The sequence below is a fragment of the Manacus candei genome, unplaced genomic scaffold (genome assembly GCF_025592945.1).
Source record: "Manacus candei isolate 608988 ecotype Guabito, Panama unplaced genomic scaffold, ASM2559294v1 h1tg000057l, whole genome shotgun sequence".
NCBI lineage: Eukaryota > Metazoa > Chordata > Aves > Passeriformes > Pipridae > Manacus > Manacus candei.
The window spans coordinates 14775947-14789984 of NW_026138105.1; the positions used below are offsets into that span (position 1 = coordinate 14775947).

At 43.6% G+C, this 14038-nt stretch overlaps 1 protein-coding gene across 1 annotated transcript in view; it reads right to left on the reverse strand.

Annotated features, from left to right (window-relative positions):
- Positions 1 to 14038, reverse strand: part of TOP1 (DNA topoisomerase I) — a 65389-nt gene that overhangs the window by 22703 nt on the left and 28648 nt on the right. The window contains exons 3-6 of the mRNA XM_051803013.1: positions 13566 to 13668; positions 3746 to 3872; positions 3108 to 3166; positions 310 to 405 (exon numbers count right to left, since the gene is read on the reverse strand). Of these exons, the coding sequence (XP_051658973.1) occupies positions 310 to 405; positions 3108 to 3166; positions 3746 to 3872; positions 13566 to 13668 (385 nt within the window). The remainder of the gene's footprint in view (positions 1 to 309; positions 406 to 3107; positions 3167 to 3745; positions 3873 to 13565; positions 13669 to 14038) is intronic.

Sequence of the window (14038 nt, forward strand, 5' to 3'; positions counted from 1 at the left end):
CACATTTCTGCTTTACAATCTTCATCGCTGTCCTTATCTGCCTTCTGGGTTTCTTCTTTTTTATTTACTAGTTCTGCAACATTTCCCAGCACCATCTGCAGAAGCAGGTAATGGCTTTTTGCCTTGCACACCACGAATACCATCCCTGCCCTGCTCAGATAACCTGTAACAGTATAAGGAGTCTGGTCTCAGACCTGCAGTCACCCAACTGAACAAGTTTGTGCTGCTGACCTGAAATCCCACCTGCTGCCTCAGTCTTCTCTTTTTGAAACTAAACAAACATCCAAGTCACCATCACCCATGACTTACTCATCATCTTCTCGAGGTCTCTTCAGGGGTTTGGAGTCCTCTTTAGGAGATGCATAAAACCCATCATCATCTGGTTCATCTTTAATACGTGGTGGACTACAGGGAGAAACAAACAAACAAACATGGTTCTAACTTCAAAGAGGATGTTTCTTGGAAACCAGCAACAACTCAGTTTTTAAGAAATAATCTTCTGCAAAATGGGTATGTCTTCCATGGAATGTGCTGCCATCTTAAGACCCCAAGGACCTGGGAGGTGTCATTCTCTGAATACTCACAGGCACTGTAAAGTGTCATTCAATACCTATTGAACTGCCATTTCTCAAGCAACATCAATTTCCACAGCTCAGAGTTCAGTTTGTTTCTTTGAGGTTTTCAGTAAAAGCAACTGTAGCTTCCAGCACTTTCAAATACACTTCAAACCAAAATGCATGTGTGCAGTCAAATATAGGATGTTACTTAGTTTCAACTCAGTATCTTTACTGAGCCTTCTAAGAGAGAAAAATACTACTGCCTAAACAAAGGCTTGAAAGCTATTCCCTGGGATATTTTCGCAACTAAATATTGAGGCATGTGAAAACCAGAAAAGGAAACAAAGATTTGGCAAAGTTCAATTGATCAGCCTCTCTTTACTGTCCAAACTGTGGGAAGCAAACAATCCTGTCCCTTTCAACAGAACACAAAGTTAGGCTCAATGTTTTCAGCCATAAGGTCCCAAGACATTAGTAAAACAAGAAAAAAACCCAGAGTATGAGTGCAAGAGAGACTACTCCCTTAGACAAACTCATTATTTCTAAATTTCACAGAAGCATTGCACTGATCTTCATAAAGAAAAAGATGTCTCAAAGAGTCCAAAATTACATCTTGAAGCACTTAGTGCCATGTTGGGCTCCCTTACTCATGTTCCATCAGCAATTTCTATATCAAATGGACTCTGCTTCCAAGTCAACATGCGGATTTTGCAACTGGATGGAGTGGGAGAAAAAAGCAGCAGCATTTTCAGCTTCACAGACCACAGGCAGCAAGAGGCATTCTGGAGTTTCATGTCAGCTGGCAACGTGTCCACGAAGCAGAACAAGGCAGTTTGCTCCTGCAGAGCTCTAAAGCCTCTGCAGTGCTGGAAGCTGCAGCCCAGGGGAGAGAGATACAAACTGCTCTCAGAAACCATTTCTGTTGCATCGCCTGTAATTAGCTAAGACACGAGTCTGCAGCATGGAGACAGTTGCAAAACATTGTCCCATTTAATGTATTCTCCCTTCCAGGCAGAAATGTAGAACTACTGTGTGTAAAGTTGCCAGGAATTTTATCTAGTCTATTTTAACACTGAAATACTTTGCAACATTTTGTAATGGGGGAAAATAAAATGCTGTGAAAAGAAAGGAGATGTATGACCGAGCTGAACCTTGCCTTGCATTGTTTCCAAGGCTGTAACATTGCTCATCATACCAAGTCCTAAGGAAGAAAATCAAAACCATGTGAGTGAGGACATTTTCTTTTCTGGAGAACTTGTAAAAGAACATTTGGGCAGGAAAAAAAAAAGAAAACAAATACTTTAATCTTAGCCAGCATTTGGCCCTGAAGAAGGCACAATTGTGATGGTTCCTCCAGGCTTTTCTCAAACACATGAAGAATTGCTCTGGGACCTAAAGAGGAATCAGTTACCTTGATAAGGGAACATCCAATGTCCCCAGTGATATTGGCACAATTGTGCAATTCTGCTGAACAGCAAAGGCTAGAAAGCCATTAACTGTCTGCTACACCATGAAACACCTAAATGTCATCACATGCACTTCCAGAGTATCCCCCCAAGGGCCTGGAGATGGCGCCTCTTCCCTGTGCCAAGCCCAACTCCTTCCTTTGCATTTTTAAATAGGAGCAGGGAAACGAAACAGATGGAGGAACTCATGTCAAAAGGGCACGTTCAAAACACAAAGAATAACTAACAGGCTTGGACCAGACAGGTGTCTTCTCCCCACCTCTCTGCATCCACAGAACATGCTAAGACTGGAAGGATTTTGTTTGTTTTGAAATTTTTTAAGTGATTAATAAAACTAGACACGTGACTGAAAGCTTTTCCTGACTAGCAAATCTGGATGTCTGCACCCACCATACCAGTGACATTCAGCAAGTCAGTGGACTGGATACAGCACCTTAAAAATTACCCGTGGCTGCATTTAAACAAGTCACAAAGATCTTGGTCAACTATTAAGAAAAAAGTACTCTTCTATCAATTACTTACTTCAGTTTTTTAATAATACTACTTAGTAATGACTGATAGAACACTGAAGTCCAGGAGACTATTGCAGGAATTTAGTACTAGAGTAGGACACCTGTGCATTTCCTGAGGTACTTCTGATTTTACACATCAGTCCTTCCTCCTCACCCCTTGCAAAGGCTTTACAAGGCAGTCCTGTGCAGCAGAGGCAGTCTGGACTGGCTGTGCTGGGCCCTGTCTCCAGCAGACTGCCTGCAGGGTCAAGTCCAAATTTCACCAGAAGTTCTTTCAAATCCAGCTACCAATATTCCCACAGTTCAGTCTGTCCTTGGCTGAGAATTCAGCTCCTTAACACTCAGACAAACCCAGCATGTGTGGGCAGACACCAGGTACCCCACAGCTCCCACCTCCAGGTACTGGGTGAGCAGATCTACCAAGTCCCATAATTGAGAAGAACATACATATCTTCTGAAGGGGTTAAAAGTGTTCCAATTTTTTCCCAGGACCAAGTGAGAGGAGTCAAACACTGAGCATCTAAGAAAAGTCAAACTGCAGCTTTCTGCAGATCATAGACCTGATTTCTTACCTGGAGAAACCATTTTCCTTTTCCTTCTTTATTTTTATATCACCTGAAGATGATTTCATCTGAAAAACATAAAAAGTAGAAGCTGATTAGCATTGCCCAGAGCACTTTATGTTTTTCCAACATACAACACAGGCAGGGTATTTAATCTGCAGAAGGAACCAAAGGGCACTGTGACCGTGTTCATCCCCTGTAGTCCGTAGTGACCTACATGGACAGACCAAAAAGGCAACATTTTCTGCAAGTTTTAGTCAATTCAGTATATTTTGGCCCTCCAGTTTCTACAGCAGATTGGAGTTAAGTATATAGTTTGTCCTTGCATGGACTGAATGTGATCTAAGATTTTTCTCCCTTGTTTCTGATCCAAAGCTTGGCAAAGTGAAAAGTAAGAGGGGAAAAAATGTGGAGCCAGCAGACACAGCTCCACTGTGGAACTGTTTCCACTCACAATACCTGCAGTAAAGCCCTTATGAGTTCATATCTAGCACTCCACAAAACAAGGGTCTGGGTAAGCGCTGGGATAATTCTCTCCAGGTTGATAAAAACTTGGAAGTATAAGCTACATCTAACCCACCGAGTTTGTACCACTCAGCAGCTTAAGCCAGACCCATCCTCTTGTCTCTCCCACAGGAGACACCCACCTTCTCTTCCTTTCTCTTCTCCTTGTCTTTATCTTTGTGTTTGTCTTTGTGTTTCTCTGAGCTGCCATCTTTGTGTTTGGTTTTCTCCTTGTCTTTGTGTTTCTTTTCCGAGGAATCTTTGTGCTCACTGCAAGACAAGAGAGCATGTTTGCAGAGGGGAACACAAGGAGATTTGACTAATACAGGCAATTTCCAGCGGTAAAGAGTCACGGGTTTTGATGATTACAAACCCTAGAAAACAAGGGATTGCCTTAACAGGAAGATCCACCAGTCACCAGTCTCCTGTCACCCATCATCCACTCTCCTTGGGAGAAGGGGAACAGGAGAGGAACATACCACAAAACCACAGCTGCCAAGCCTCTGCTCGGGAAAACCCCCATCAGCCTGGACTGCTGAGGAAATCCACAGCTGCAACACTTAAAGCTCAACACTTTAGGATGAATTCCCACTGCCTCTGCTTTCCCCCTTTCTCCTGCTCCATGTAAAAGGTCACTGGAACAGAGCCGCCAGTCCCGGCAGTGCCCGTGTCAGCTTTTGCTCAGACAACAGTTTGTCATTGTAGCAGCTCTCATCTCTGGAACTTGAAGAGAAAACCGCTGATCTCTATTATTCCCAAACAGATGGGAAAACCAGAGCAAACAGGATATGTGATGTCCTTGTGTTTATGCAAAGTCAAACAGAAAAGGCAGGAATAATGCTGCAGTCCTCAGCCGGAGCTCTTCCATCAGCTGTGCTCAACACCACGGCCAGCCCAGCTCTGCCTGGCTGAGACAGCCCTATCCTCGTGGCAAGAGCCCAGCAAAGGTGTTTCCAACTGAGAACTGGTCTGCTGCTACTCTGGTGTTATGGATAACAGCACTGAGAGTTTAAATGCCTCAATTTTTTAGTCAGAATAGAGGAAAAAACGCCCCCAAGGAGAAGAAAATCAACCTTTACTATTTTGCTTCTACCCCCTTCTGATTTTTGAGACATGGGGGTAAATTTGCATCACATTTCCAAGCTTTTCTTATCAACCAGAAAGACACATACATGGCTGTTTTCAAACAAAAGTGAGGTTTCTCACAGGATGACTTTGACCCTTGAAGCCAGAAAATGAGGAAACGCTCTCAGGAGACTCTGGATAGAGACGTCAAGAACTGGCCACAGGGATTAGCAGCAGTGGTGTGGATGCCAAGCAGCAAGCCTGGCACTTCTACAGGCCTTGAACACACACTTATAAGGTTGTGTGGACTTGTGAGGTCACTCTGGGCTTTAGCAAGCCAAAGGCATGGTGTGAATCAGCATGGACAGGCACCAAGTAAGCTGCCTTCCTCACGTGGGCTGCTCACAGTCTCCCTCCTCAGCACCTGACTCCCATCACTACTGTTCCCTGGGACTCCCTGCTTCTCCTCTGGACCACACAGAGCTGTACAAAGCTTTGCTAGAAAAAGGCAGTTTCCTTGTTTCAGTTATTTCAATGCTCAAGTGCAAATCCAAACCAATCTGGGTGAGCACAGCCCTGAAAAACAGCAGGCCTGGAACACCGAGTAAGAGCATGATTTTTAAAAATTATACAGTCTTTGAGACTTCGTTCTCTCATAAAAAACAGACTGCAAAGGGTTGGACGTTCAAGGGCTACAGAGAACAAGTAGCACATTACCCTGCTCTTGTAAAGCCTGAGTGTGATTAAGAGCAAGGGAATCACAGTCACAAACACACCGACCCACACCCAGCTGTGCAGCTGCAGAGTGAAGTCCTATGTGGATGAATGGACCTGCCAAAGGTTTAAATAATTCAAGCTCAGAGTAGCTTGAATAATAACACTCCAATAAATATACACTGAATAAATTGATAAACCCACTCCAATAAATACACACAAGCCTTCCAAGGCCTTCGTGCAGTGAAAGCACGAAAATCCATCTCCAAAGGAAATCAGTACATTCACATACTGTATCACATTAAGAGATCATCAGGAGGAGAAACCAGCTTCATTTTAACTCTCTAGCACTCTCTTCATACAAGACCGTGAAAAAATATCTAAACATCAACTGACACTCCAGAAATTCTTGCAGACAGACACACAGCACCACATGTTGCCTGTGAGCAAAGACTCAACAACTGCAGACTATTCTTGCCCAGCAGATCGTGTTGGGCACAGTGTGCTCAGGACATGTGGGGACATACACAGAACATCCTGACACTGAGCTGGGAAATCCACCCTGTGCCTGCTCAGATTTGTCATCCCGGTTTCTGTATCCTGTTAATTCATCAGTATGTCAAGCTCAAGACACCTATTTAATTTTCTTTTGCTCCAGCTAGATTCATTGACTGTCTGAAAGCACAAACCTCACAGGCTACTAATAATTTTTAAACTCAGGAAGGTCTGGAAATGCTGAGCTGGTATCTCTGTATTAGGTACCTCATTTGCCAAAGATTTCAGTTTAACTACTGAAGAGGTACCTCAACCTTCACATATATCAATCAATATTCATAATAATAATATTCAATGCCAATAATCATCCAGCCTTCGTGTATCAATCCAAGGTGTAGCTGCCCCATCCCTGGGAGTGTCCAAGGCCAGGTTGGACAGGGTTTTGAGCAACCTGGTCTACTGAATGTATCCCTGCTTATGGCAGGGGGTGGAACAAGATGAACTTTAAGTCCCTTCCAGCCCAAACTGTTTTATGGTTCTGACATACGTGAAAAATCATAGCAAACACACACACTCAAGGCTCAGGCCCATTTTGTTCTTTGTAAGTCTGCTTGTGTTTATTTTCTGACTCTTTCTTGTTCTTTTTTGATATTTAAATCCTACCTGAAATAACATGTTTAACTCAGACACTAATTTGCATCTTCAAAGCACGGTACAGGTACACACTGCAATCACTGGAGTTGGTGCTTTAGGGTAAAGTTCATGGCAGTGGCTGTTGCTTGGAAGTTCAGAAGAGTAAAAAAAAAAAAAAAAAGACAGACAAACGTTTAGCTTTTCCAAAGAACTGTACTCATTCTCAAAAGCAGTCAAAAGCTCTGCCTTTCAGTATGTGAGCCCTGGGATGTACAGAAAGCATGATTAAAAGCAAATTAATAGATGGCAATCTACATCTGCAAAGCTAAGATTGAAACAAAAAGACAATTGCATTGGCCTACAGAAGCAGAGACACTTTTTGTGTGTGCTGAATGCTTACAGACTACAGCTGGAATAAAAAAGTGCTAAAACCTTCAAAACCTCAGGGTTGCTTAAGCAGATGCTCAAATAACATCCCTCTTGAGAGCGAGTAAGTGGCCACCATTGAAAAACTGTCATGTAATCTAATCTAAAGCTCAGATTTTTCAGCATCAGAGCCAGAATCAAGAAGTCTGGATTCCTGACTCAGTCTTGGTTTTTGGTTTTATTTTGGTTTTATTTTTTAATCACAAGACTATCTTTCCCCTTTGCTCTGCAGTGAGCAGTAAATTTCTGACCCAAGCAATGTGGGCTCAGATAACCCAAGGAAACTCTGTCTCCAGTTTCACTCTGCAGCTTCGTTTTCCAAAGATCAGCACTGGCCTGGCCCTGAGGTCCTGCTGCTGCTGCTCCTGGTGCCTGGAAGAAATTTCCTAGATAAAAATCTGATTTTGTGTACTACTAGCTACAATGTTAAGACAGAGCACAATTTTCTCTCCCTTATTTTGAGACACTGGACCACAGCTCTGACTTCAACAGCTCAGTCCCAAACTTGGACGTTGTGCATCAAGGCTTGTGCTCCTCCTCCCTTGGGCTGGAAATCTGCATCTCCCAGAAAAGCTCACTTGGAAATGAGCTGATAAAGGCCTGGAGCAACAATCCTGAGAAGAGAAATTTCTTTTCTCTCCTGCAGCAAGTTGCTCAGATATTGACTTCAGTCAAGCTGAGCTGCTTTGGTCTTTCATTTGGCTCAGATACATATGTGAGCCTCCAGGAACACAATTTAACCACCACACTAATCTCAAAAGAAAAGGGAAGGCAACAGCATGCCAACCTTACCCTGAAGAAGGAGTTTCAGCCTTCTATCAGAAAGCTATTTCCAGAAACCCCAAAGCTATTATTAGGAGGGACTGGGAACAATTTAAAGATCACAAGTCTGTCTTCCTGGTCAATTCGAAGTCGAGGGAAAAAAATCACTTTTCTTTAAAGAAACCAAGCAAAATGGTCTTAAGACTACATGCACACTGCTAATTTCATCTTCATTCATTTTTCAGGGCACTGTGGATCCTTTGTTACCTTTCCTGCACATACCTCTCTGCCAACAAACCAGCTTGGAGTCATGGAAGTAGGACAGCAAAACCCCCATAAGATAGAGGGAAGCTTCAAGGGGAGTTAGCCTGAAAAGAGGACAACTGGATCATAGCAATTGCTCATTCCCAGCCCTGCTGACAAAATATCTTCCTTGTCCCCCAGACCATTGCAGTTGAACCACTGCAACAGCACTCAAGAGTTTTGTACCTCTTGAAGGTGTTTAATGCTGACAAACCTGCACTGTTTGGGTTTTTTTAAGGTAACAAAGTATAGCAGGAGATCATATTAACACAGGCAGAACCAGGGATTACATCATCTACAGAGGTACTGTAGTAATGGTTTAGTTCAGACAAAGGGCAGGTGAGTAGAAACCATCTCCTGAAGCACTCCATCCTTTCTGCCAGCTTGCTTACTGCCTTCCATTTCGAGGTTTAGTGTGAGCAGGGACACCCAAAGGCTGTGAGGAGCTCAGGCTGAAGCGCATGAAGCAGTAACAAATCAGAAGCAGCTATTTCCCTCGTAAGCATGGATCTATTTTCCACTGAGGGAGCCTGCAGGAGGGAGGAGAGGGAGAGGAAGGGAGCCCAGGCACCTGGCAGCAGCTGCTCAGGCCGCGGTCACATGGGAAAGTCACAAGTGGAAAGTGTTTCCAAGGAATGGCAGATGTGCAGATCACAGCTTCCTCCTCCAAGCTGCAACAGCTTTGCAGTAATTTAACACTGCATTCTTCAGGTGCCATTTATGCACGTTAATAATCCCTTCCCAGGCCCTTTCCATTCCAGCTTCAAAACCACAAGCTGGGAAGGATGCTTTATCTGAAGTGTCTCTTATTTCCTCTCTCGGCTGTAATTAGCTCGTGACTGGGAATCTGCTACAAGCCAGCGCCGGCTGTGAGCGGCACTGAGCCCACTCGGGGGCTGCTGCAGCACAACTGAGGCGTAAAATAAGGGAGCTGTGATTTCAGTGAAACCCAAAAACACAATGGGGACAGAGCACGGGCTACGCAGCCCATGCCTCGTTTGACGTAACGCAGCATTAATGGAAACCCGGGATCGCGGCCAGGCCAACGCGCACCAAGGGAGGGCTGCCCGCACAGGGAGCACTTCCCGGGCAGAAGCATCCCAGGAAAGGACATGTTTTCAGCTGGCTTGCAGGATTTGATGTTGTTAGAGGGTTATCAGCTGGTATTACAGGGAACCAAGATGTGAGCGCCAATGGTTCTGCCGGGATTCCGGCAACACAACAGAACAACCTGAAACCATCGCTCCCCGCTGCGCAGAGGAGGCTTGGCACCAGTTTTCACAGATCAAGCCTTCAGCAAGAGGAACAAGATAAAAAGCTGGACTAATCAACAGATAAAAATTTTAGAAAGCAGAACAATCTTTGTACATTGAGACAAGGATCATGCTTAGCACATGCTCTCTATGGCCGTGTGATAATCAAGTACACTACTAAATAAAAATTCTTACTACTGGAAAGCAGTGTCACATTAGAAAGCTGATCAGGATGAACTGCGCACTCAAATGGGGTATAAAAACAAACCCACCCACGCTAGGGAACAGCAGGTGCTCAAGTCTTTTTATAAAATTGCCTTTTCTCCTACGTCAGGTATCCCTGCCTCTTCCTGCCCCCAACACACATCATTCCAAGCAGTTCAGCATCACATAATAAACCAGAGGAGGTGTACAAGAAGTCTGAGTGGAAATTTATCTTTATCCATGACTAGCAAATGCCTGAAATCTGTGTTTTTCCTAGCAAAACCATAAATCCTACAAGATGCCAGTGACGATCGAGTCTGTGAATCCCTTATGTGCTCCATGCCTCGGTTCATCTCAAGCTGTGATCACAAGAGATTTAGTAAATGGAGGAAATATGCAACGTGACAGAAGATTTTCTTCCTGCAGCTCGGTTGCCTGTCCTGCTGACAGCACGGATCAGCTCCCATTCCCTGTCACAGCCATCCCTGCTCTCCTCAGGCTCCTGGCAGCCCACGCTCCCTGCTCGGAGCCCAGGACACCTGGCAGACAGACACCTGTTCCTGCCAACACTCCTGACCCCATCCCTAACAAGTCTTGCCTTCAAAGGACCCATTATTTCATCATCTTACATGGTCTACTTGTCTGAAATGCTCAGCTCTCACTGATCACAAACCTATTGCCACACGGGATTTGTTTCATTTTATTTTTTTAACCACTGACATTTATATTTAATGGATGTGTGTTAGATTTGTTAGGAGATTGGGAAGCACAGGGCTGAGAAAAGGAGCAAAACCACCCACTTTGCTATCAAGCAATCTCAATCAAGCAAAGGGGGATTATTCTTTGATACGGATTTTTCTCAAATGGTCTTTGCATTTTCTTTCCTTGAGGGGTGACAGGGAAGATCTGAGGCACACAAATGTTCTCTCCCAGTTTACTACAGCTGTAAATGAGTGGTTAAGACACAGAAATGTCATCTTGTGAGTGGGAGAAGAGGAAAGAAAGAACCAAAATTAAGAAGTTCTACATACCACTCCACACACTTCTGTCATATGAAATCAAAATTGTCTATTTTAGGTATTTTGGAGACTTATCTTGGCAGTTTAGATCCTTCAAAGACTGGATACAGGAAACATTTATTCTCCTGCATTGGAGTGGTTCTGCCTTCTTGATGCAGGTTTTATTTTAAAAGCCTTTTTAAAGTACAGGACAGGAAATGAAACTGTCAAAGTATTACAGACAGATACAAAAATGATCTGCTTCAAACACAACCACACACTGCTCTTCACTGTGCACAGGGTGCACTGTGCTTCTCAGAATGCAATCAGGGACTCTTCACACATAGAAAATGTCACAGAGGTACAAATTCAAGTCTCCCAGAAAACAATGGCTTGGATTTCTGCTAAAGCACCACTCAATCTCTTTGAGAACCACTAAAGATACAGCACAGCTTTTGAGGTAACACAGTAGCTTTTCTGAAATACAGAATGGATTTTCTGAAGATTTACATGCAATTCTATAAATCCAAGATAAACTTTTCTAAAGGATTAATTCACAGCCTTTTATCAGGTGCTTTCAAAATTTCCCATACAGGTAAAAACCATTGCAAAAACCCACATTCTTGTTACCTTGAGAATTTTTTCTTCAATTTCTAACAGATTAATGGCTATTTTTCCACTTGTTTTTCACTGCCAAAGGAGAAACTTCAGTACAAACAGGCAGGTTTTTTCCCTCCACACAGTGGTCTCTTAAAATCTGATCCTTAGAAATTACTTACATTTATGGAATTACAGAATGACATTACAGGACGAATCAAGGGATTTAGTGAAGAAATGTTTACATTTTAATTATTTCTATGAAGTTTGTGTTAAAAGTCAGCTGGTTTTACACAGCAAGCAGCTGGGTATGACCTGTGCACGACTGAGCATGAAGGAGGCAGTGAAGACTTTGGAGCACTGCTGAAGGAGTGATCCAAACAGAGGACCTGTGTGTCCACGTATGCTATCTTCCCTGAGAACCACCTCGAGATCTAATGATTCAGCACTGTAATACACTCATTTTTAAGGTGGCAGTTTTGAAAGGCAGAAACACTACAAAAAACCATGGCAAGGGCGTGCTCAGTGGGGGGGGTGAAGTCCTACCTTGTGTAGGGGCCTGAGGGGCAAAGCATTATTAGGTGATCTCTCCCCAAAAACACGCCTTGAACAAAACCCCTGCACAGGAAGGCACCTAGTCACCCCACCTCTGAGGGGGACCTGCTTTGGGACCCAAGGAGGCAGCATATGCTGTGCTCACAGGACAAATGAACACTCAATGGAGGCATGAAAACAACCTGGAGCATCAGGCACAGTGCCCAGAAGACATGAAGTCCTTCTCACAGGGACTGCAAGACAACACTGCAGGGAGGAAGAAAGGACTTCAAGATAAAGCACGTTTGTATATCACCTCCTAAGCTACACCTCACAAAACATCACAGCCATTCCATCTTCTTTCCACTGTGTTGGTATCTACCCTTTACAAAATCAGCTTCATGTTATGACCCATAAGTAGTTCTTCCAGTTAAAAACACACTGACTGCTTTCAACTCCTACACAAATGAAGTCAAATCATTAACGAGTTTGGAAATTTAAAGACAGTGCTTACATTACTCCTTACAAAAGAATGCACTCTGCTAAGACTGCAGGGGAATGGTTTTTCAGTGAAGCAATGAACTCATGGAAATACCAGGCAGTTAGTTTTGGGGTGCATGCCTGATGATCACGAAAATGAAACCCAGAAATCAATGTAATATAGATGTGTGAGCAAAGAAGAGAGCAAAGAATGTGTCCAAACATTTCATCCTTCTTGTGTAAGCCAGGAAATGCAAGTTATTTGGCCTAGATTTTTCCCCCATCAATCATTTACTTTAAAAAAGAAAAAAAAAAAAAGAAGACACATTAAGGAACAGTAGGTTTGTGTAACTTCTCAAAAGGTCACAGAAAATTCAAATCAAGTGCGACCCCAATAAAACAAACCCACTGCTCAGCACAGACTCTCTCTCCTCCTTTCCAAGTTTCTCTTTAATAGAAACCATTGTTAACACAAGCTTTTTTTTCCTTTTTGGATGGTGTTATCACAGTTGCACAGCAATTGGTTAATACACTTGCTTGCCCACAGCATAAACACTCCCTGTCATTCACCAAGTGTCACACCAGACACTCACCCTCTGGGGACAGTTTTTCCAAGTTTTGGTCAGAATGGAGGCTCTGTGGCACTTGTGTGTCAGGACTTACAAGGAGGAAAACTCCTCTGAGTAACATCCTGTTTGTGACAGACTTGCCTTGTGCTCCACCACACCAAACCATCCCAGACAGACCTGCACATCCTGGTTCCTGCAGCTCACAGCCCAGGCCAGGACAGCAGCTGGACCATGGAATTCACCAACTCCAGAGCCATGGGCCACCCCAGAGTAACTCATGTTTATGTTCAGTGTGGGTGCCATGGTGAGGGACTGGCATCAAACACCCTCCCCACACAGTGGCAGGGCAGTGTATAAACCACACAGGACAGCACAGCACACCATCCTTTAAAATTCACCTGTGACCCAGCACAAGTTCACAGCACTCCCTCACTGAGTGCAGACAATCAGCCACTGTGGTGGCAGGCCAGGACATCACCACCCTTCTGGGGGATCATCTTTCCACACAATTCTAATTATAAGAAGACTTAGTAGCCAGCTGGGGTTCGCTGTGCTACAGCAGTGGGTTTTATACCTACTTGTAAAGACCTGCACACTTCCGACAAACAACTGGAACCACACACAGAACTGATCACTCTGCAGGAAGGTGGGGTTTAACTAGTTTTCACCACCTTTGACAACACTAAGCTACAATAATCTTTCATATATTAGTATTGGCTCACATTTACAGATACACTGCTTCAGTCACCCATATAAAAATGCAGGCAATGACAAAAATCAGGCTTAAAGCCTACATAAACCTACACTCACATAAACCCCACTCGAAAGGTAACAATTCTGTACACATTATTGGAATTCTTCTGCACATGCAAGACTGCATGTGCAATGCTGTTATTTAGCCTATGAGGACTTCATCAACTTTTTCCTTACCTGTTACTGTGCTTGGACTTTTCCCGGTCTTTTTCCTTGTCCTTCTTGTGCTCTTTGTGCCGGTGTTCTCGGTCTTTGTGTTTATCTTTGTGTTTGTGAGAATCTGTAAGCAGAGAAGAAGTCAATAAAAGAAATTAAATTGGGGGAAAACTCCACACCTCCCCTGTGAATATCTAGATTTTTCCTCACCCTATACTAGTACTGCTGTGATTCAAAATTTGCAACAAAAATCTCAGTTTCAGAGGCCCTAAATGGATTCATTGTTCCTGCAACACAAGTTAATTCATCTTGGCAACAGCTGCATTTGCATGGTCTTTAGTTCAACGACCCTTAAATGCTTTACAGACCTGAAGAAATGCAACCCTTCCATTCACTAGGTACGTGTGGCTACAGCAAATTCAACCTTATTTGGCAGATGGGCAGCCTGGCCTCCTATGCCTCTAAGTATTTCATCCCAAATACATGATAAGGAC